The 7180-nt window shown below is 40.4% G+C and overlaps 1 protein-coding gene across 1 annotated transcript; it reads right to left on the reverse strand.

Annotated features, from left to right (window-relative positions):
• Positions 1 to 1493: 1493 nt before the first annotated feature.
• LOC141405157 (uncharacterized) lies at positions 1494 to 6847 on the reverse strand. Its single transcript, XM_073989218.1, has 2 exons — positions 5489 to 6847; positions 1494 to 5414 (listed from the first exon to the last, which is right to left on the reverse strand). Exons 1-2 carry the CDS (start codon positions 6545 to 6547, stop codon positions 5406 to 5408), a joined length of 1068 nt encoding a protein of 355 aa, XP_073845319.1. The 5' UTR covers positions 6548 to 6847; the 3' UTR covers positions 1494 to 5405.
• Between the last annotated feature and the right edge of the window lie 333 nt (positions 6848 to 7180).

Consider the following 7180-nt stretch of genomic DNA (forward strand, 5'->3'; position numbering starts at 1 on the left):
AATGACGAACATCCTCCATCTATATAGCCAACTAATAAAAAAATGAATAAAAATGATTTTTATTTTGCCTTTTTTCCTCCTCTGTCAACTTCAAAACGATCCAATTTTGGCACAATTTGTCCGCTATCAAGTGGACAACTTCCTTCAATACTCTCGACAATGTAGATTGAGCCATGCAATTGTTGAAATCATTGCCATGGGACTTTTGGAAACTTCCGTCCTCCAAGAATCGCAACGCTGCGCACACTTTTAAAAGTGGGGGTATTCCTGTTGATCTGTAACTTTCTTTGAAGTCATCCTTTAACGTTTCCACAACGTAAACTACGGCATCCTTTGGCAATCCAAAATACGCCTTAAACCTGAAATAATTTACAGATTATACAGATCTTTCCACATGATCATCAGCTTACAGTGCAGATGGCAATTCCAATGGATTCGACTTGTCCCTCAAATTTCTTCTAATAGATGCAATGTCCTGTACATTTTCTTCATCATCAAAAAATAATTTCACCGAACTTATAATTTTTTTGGACAGCAAATAAAACTTGACGATCCGAAGATTCAATGGGCAGGTTATATTCCAATCTTGGGTTGTTTTCCAAATTTGCTCGAAAACTCAGCCAAAATATTAAAATATTGTCCAGAATACACAAAAGAGTTATCCAAAGCGCAATTATTTTTAAAATGTTTTTTTTTTTTTTTTTTTTTTTTTTTGGCGAATAGAGGTCACAAGTTTGAAAAAACACTGATCGATAACATGTTTATCGACAACCCAATTGAGTTGACATTAATGGTACAACATTTCGTCTCAGTCGCGCAGACAACTGACAACGCAACTCAAGTTTAGTGGCAATACAAGATAGACCCAAACAGCTCGTCCATGTAGCAAGGAAATCAGCTTTACGCTGAACCACATCTTTCACATGGGTTCGCCTTGCTCTTTGGAAACCCTTCCTCAGACACGCAACTCCACTCCGCATCAAACCTGCGTCCTGACGGTATCTGCCAAGGAGTACATCATTGACGCCATCTATTCAACTTGCTGACCGGCCCTCTAACGTGATTGTCCTGGAGTCCACAAATGACATAGCTGCCCCCCTAACACAGCTCAAACCACATTTCCACCGGCTTCTGATCTGGCACCGTAGGCGCACTAGCCAACGGCACAACAGGGGCGCCATTACAGTCGTATCCACAAGGTCGGCATTCTCTCGTAGGCCTCAATTCTCTCCGTCAACCTCTCATTCCCCACAACTACCCTCATTAGTGTTAGCGGCGCAATATGTGGAAAAAATATTCCTTTCGAGAACAAACGATTTGAACACACGAAATTTTATTTGGGAATGAAAAAATATTTTCACATTGACAATACAACAAAATTCAAAAGTCAAAGCATACTTGATTGATATAAAATAATATTATAATGAAAATTACAAACTAAGTCGATTGAATCTCTAACACCCTTCCTCAATCGATTTCCACACTGTTAACTCTTTGCTAGTCACACCAATAATGGCGCGGCGTCATTTATTTCTCTATATCCATATACATACATGTTAATCTCTTACAATTACAGGGTTGTTTTATAATAGCAAATACAATTGGTAATCGGTTTATTTACATTGGGTGTGTTCGTTATCATTTTCTACTACAGCTCGGCTAACCTGACATTTGTGACCGCCCCGGTCACACGGGGGTTAAGATAATTATACTAATGGATAGTGTACTTAAACTAATCGACTACATACATATACTTCTTAAACTAATATTATGTACAATTAAGCTACTACTATATACTACGGGGCAGAGCAGCCCTGGGTCCCGCTACCTGGGTCATCTGTCCTCCACAATCTCATATTACATGCCTCTATCACTCCATCATAAGGAATTTGAGTGATCTGGCAATTTTCAATATCACCAACCACATACCGGTCGTTTGGTAGCACCTTGCGCACCACGTAAGGCCCCTTGAACTTCGGTAACAGCTTTTTATTAACCCCTACCGCTGTGTCTACGTTTTTGATTACTACGAAGTCACCTGTTTTGAACTCATTGACCCTACAAATCCTTTCTTTGGCCCGCTGCTCGTTATATTTTTGCGCCCTCGCAATAGCAACCTCCGCTTTATCTCTGATTTCCTTTATACCCCCCCCCCCCCGGGGTCCAAAAAGTTCTCCTCTAGGTACTCTGACAGCTTGTCAACTATTTCTCCTCTTTGATCGACTCCGAATAAAACTCTACTTGGAGTGTTCCCAATAGACCTATTAACCGTATTGTTAAAAGCAAATTCTATTTTGCTCAATTGTTTTACCCAGTCACCATGTGCTACTGGCTCGCTAAGTTTAGCCAACATTCCTACTAATGTTCTGTTTACTCGTTCGACTTGTCCATTTGCCTGAGGCGAGTGTACTGCTACTTTCACATGATCTATATTTCGTTCCTCCAAAAATTCTGAAAACTCCTTCGACGTAAAGCAACTCCCTCTATCTGTTATACATCTAACCGGTCTACTATAATAGTCGAAGTATTTTAATAGTGCCGCCTTGACTTCCTTGGTGCTCGTTGTGAGGACTGGATAGAGTCTAACAAACTTTGTAAACGCATCGATAACAACTAGGATATGCTTTCTTTTTGACTGTAGCGATGGCAACGGTCCTAGGTGATCCAAATGGACTGTATGAAATGGTCTCGGTTCCTTTGGAATACTGTGCAGTGCTCTCGCATTAGGTCTATGAGGGGCAGAATACATAATGCACTTTACGCAATTTTTCCGGTACTTGTCTATCTTCTGCTTCATCTCCGGAAACCAATAATGATCCTTCATTTTTAGATAACATTTATCGACTCCTAGATGGCCCAATTTCTCATGTATGTTCCTAATCACTTCAGTCTCCATACCCTTTGGGACAAAAAATCTTAAAACGTCATTAACCTTTTTGTAAACTACACCATTCACCATGTCAAATCCACCCACGGTTCCCTTTTCTAACTTCAGTTTTAAATCACTTATTTCTTGATCTCTTGCCTGGGCTGCACATAGTTGGAAGTCTATATCTTCCGCCTCTATCGTCGCTACTAAATTGTTGTCTTGGTCCACCCTGGATAACGCATCGACATGAGCCATTTTTGCTCCGGGTCTGTGTGCAATAACATAACTGTAATTTTCTAACTCCAAAGCCCATCTTGCGATTCTACTGTTTATGTTTCTCTTGGCCAGTGTTAGTGCCAGCGAGTTGCAGTCCGTCAGAATTTTGAATTTTAGCCCCTCTAAGTACGGTCTGAATCTTCTCAGAGAATAAATGATAGCTAGAGCTTCGAGTTCAAAGCTGTGGTACCTTGATTCAGCATCCGTGGTTCTCTTGGAGAAATAGGCCACAGGGTGAAATACCCCATCGTCTTGTTTCTGCATCAAAATTGACCCAAACCCTGCTGCACTCGCATCGCAATGTAGTTCTGTCTCCCTTCTGGGGTTGTAAATCGCTAATATCGGACTAGACGTTAGTCGTTGCTTAAGTGTCTCAAAAGCTTTTTTACATTCCTCTGTAATTGTGTATTTAATCCCGTCCTTTGTCAATTCGTACAAAGGTTTCGCTATTAGAGAGAAACCCTTCACAAACTTCCTAAAATATGAGCATAACCCCAGGAACGCCTGCATCTCCCTAACATTCTTCGGCAATGGATATTGCTTAATTGATTCTACATGTCCTTCCGAAGGTTCAATACCCCTCCTGGACACCCTGTATCCCAGATATTCTATTTCGGTATAAGCAAACTTACACTTTTGGATTTTGAGTTTTAAACCATACGCTGCTAACCTGTCCATAATTCTTCCTACAAGTTGAATGTGCTCCTCTAGCGTTCCTGAAGCTATCACGATATCATCCATGTATATTACTATCTCGTTTCTTTCCAAAAAATCCCGGAAAATTCCCGCAATGAACCGTTGAAATATAGCTGGACCATTTTTCAAGCCGAACGGCAATCTTAAAAATTCGTATTGCCCATTCGGGACTACAAATGATGTGTACTTTATTGAATTCTCTTCTAGCTCAACCTGATAAAATCCCGACTTCAAGTCCATTAGGGTAAACCACGTTTTTCCCTCTAAATATTCTAAACAGTCCTCTATTAGTGGAATGGGATAATTATCTCTTACTATAATTTTGTTAAGAGACCTATAGTCTATGCACATTCTAATTTCCCCACTCTTTTTCTTAGTCAACACGATAGGGGATGCATATGGCGAGTTACTTGGGCGTATAATACCTTTATCTAACAGATCTGTTATTATTCTGTTGACCTCCTGTTTCTCTGCAAAGGATAGTCTCCTTGGCGAACAATACGTGGCGTTTCCTGAATTTACTAAAATTGACGCTTTAAAGTCCGATATCTTCTGGTTACCACTAATTTGCTTAAAGTAATTTTCCCTGATTACTTTCCTAATTTTATTCCTATTTTCCAAGCTCAACGAAGGGTTAACGTCCCATACCTCTTCACCATCTATGGTGTCAATGCTGCATATTGCCTGCAGATTACTCGACTTTCCATATCCTTCTGTTTTATTAAGATGTTGTTTGGTCTTCAATGGGTTAAAATCCCCAACGACCTCTATTTCGTGTATGGTCCTAAGTGGGTTAAGATCCCCATCTACTTCTGTTTCATGCATGGTCCTCAGTGGGTTAAGATCCCCATTTACCTCAGCTTCATCAAGATGTTTTATGGTCCTCAGTGGGTTAAAATCCCTATCTACTTTTGTTTCATGCATGGTCTTCAGTGGATTAAGATCCCCATTTACCTCAGTTTCATCAAGATGTTGTATGGTCCTCAGTGGGTTAAGATCCCTATATACTTCCGTTTCATACATGGTCCTCAGTGGGTTAAGATCCCCCTTTACCTCAGTTTCATCAAGATGTTGTATGGTCATCAGAGGGTTAAGATCCTTACCTACTTCTGTTTCATGCATGGTCCTCAGTGGGTTAAGATCTTCATTTACCTTTCCCTCGTCGACCCCCGCCAGAGCAACACACAAATTAAATTTCTTTTTATTTTTTATTTCTAGCGGCCCTGGGTTTAATTCATTGTTTGGGTCCGCGTATAATAGCAAATTTATAAAAGTTTTTCCGGAACCATTCGAAAGTCCATTGTGGTCCGGATTTCCATTTCTTACGCACAAAATTACAGAAAATAAGTTTAAAAAATCCCTCCCAAGCACCAAGGTGCACGGGGCACTCTCAACCAAAATAATAAAATTCATTTTTCTTTTCTTGCCTCTAAACTCTACCACTGCAGCTATTCGCCCACACATTTTTAAAAATCCTCCATCTAAACCTCGAAATTGTGAAAATGTTTCTTCCTTCAACTTAAACCTGGGACACAACGATCGGATCACAGAGCTGTTAACAAAGCTACATGGGCTACCAGTATCAATAAGAGAAGAGATAAGACGAGAATTAGACCCAGTCACTTGTGGACCCAAAGCTACTCTTACCTCTGCATTCCAGTTTAATTCTTCCTCCTGGGGAACCGCTGCTACCGCTCTAAGTGGGCAGTGGAATCTTAGGTGCCCAGTTCGTCCGCATTTGAAACAGGCCCCCGTTTGCCGCTTTTCCTTGGTGCAACTGTTTGCATAATGCCCTAGTTTTTGGCAATTAAAACACCTGACCTCGGCTAAGGTGTGATCCACTAAACTGCCTTTAAGCTGCCGCTGGCTTTTTTCGAATGTCATCTTTTCATATCGTGGGATCAAATCTTTAAAGTCTGATATTGTTGTGGTGCTAAAGAAAATCGATGCGGCCACTGATTTTTCTTGCATCCCTTCGATGATAAATTCTACTAATTCCTTCTCGTTTATAGGAGCACCCTCTGCCAGCTCTTGCATAACTAAAACGTATCGATGCAAACTTTCTGTGGCCCTGTTCCATTTTCTATTGTCCAGTTTTTTCAGGATTTCTTTTACCCCAACTGTCTTCCGAAACTCAGCACATAACTCTTCTTTTAGGCCTTCCCAGCTCTCCGACTTGGCATTTCGCAAGAATAGGGCAGCACTACCTGCCATCATACGGCGTGCGAAAAGAAACTTGTCCGCTGCTGTACAGCCCACAACGTTCGTGACTTTATCAAACTCGGAGACCCACTTTGTGATAGTGTATTCATCATCACCGGTGAATTTGGGCAATGTCCCCTGAATGTCTGCGAAGGTGGCAACGCTCTTTTTAGGTTCCTCTTTGTACCTCTCTAGTTCGCGTATCTCTTTTTCTAGCATTAGAATTCTCAACTTTCTTCGCAATTCAGTGACATCTGTTTCGCCTTCTTCTGCCATATGTGCTTGCCACGATGTGTCTGTGTTTGTTTGTACAGTTGGTGTTGTTGCCGTTGCCATGCTTGCTAACGGCGATGTTGATGACTCATTGGTTGGTTGTCGTGGTGCTGACGACTTACTGGCCCCAACAATTTGCTTTACCAATTCTTGCAATTGCTCTAAAGTAGCTGTCTCGGGGAAATCTATCCCTCCTTGTTTTAACTGGGCCATCAGCTGCTCGCGCTCCATCTTAAAATTTTCTTTTCCAAACTCACGTACACCACCACTTCTTTTCCAATTAAGTTGTTTTATTTCACTTTCTGTTTCTTCAGTTCTTCGAGTTTTTTTTCTTCAGTTCTTCAAGTTTTTCTTCAGTTCTTCAAGTTTTGCTTCTTCAGTTCTTCAAGTTTTTTTTCTTTTCTTCAGTTTAATTTAATTGTTAAAATTTTCAGCTTTCCTTCGGTTGGCTTTTATTTCACAATCTCTGATTTATGATGTCCGTCACACACCTGAAGCTGTTAACTCTTTGCTAGTCACACCAATAATGGCGCGGCGTCATTTATTTCTCTATATCCATATACATACATGTTAATCTCTTACAATTACAGGGTTGTTTTATAATAGCAAATACAATTGGTAATCGGTTTATTTACATTGGGTGTGTTCGTTATCATTTTCTACTACAACACCAACAGATTTTCTGAATTTTACAAATGTTGATACAGGGAGCGGTTTCGTTAGCATGTCTGCTACCATTAACTCACTAGGGCAATACTTGCATATTATATTTTGTTTTTCAATGTGATCCTTCACAAAATGAACTTTGGTGTCAATGTGTTTTGTCCTATTGCTAAGTTTTTCTTCCTTAATGAGCCGTAAGCA

Source organism: Musca autumnalis, unplaced genomic scaffold, assembly GCF_047663935.1.
Source record: "Musca autumnalis isolate F117 unplaced genomic scaffold, ASM4766393v1 scaffold_5, whole genome shotgun sequence".
Classification (NCBI taxonomy): Eukaryota; Metazoa; Arthropoda; class Insecta; order Diptera; family Muscidae; genus Musca; species Musca autumnalis.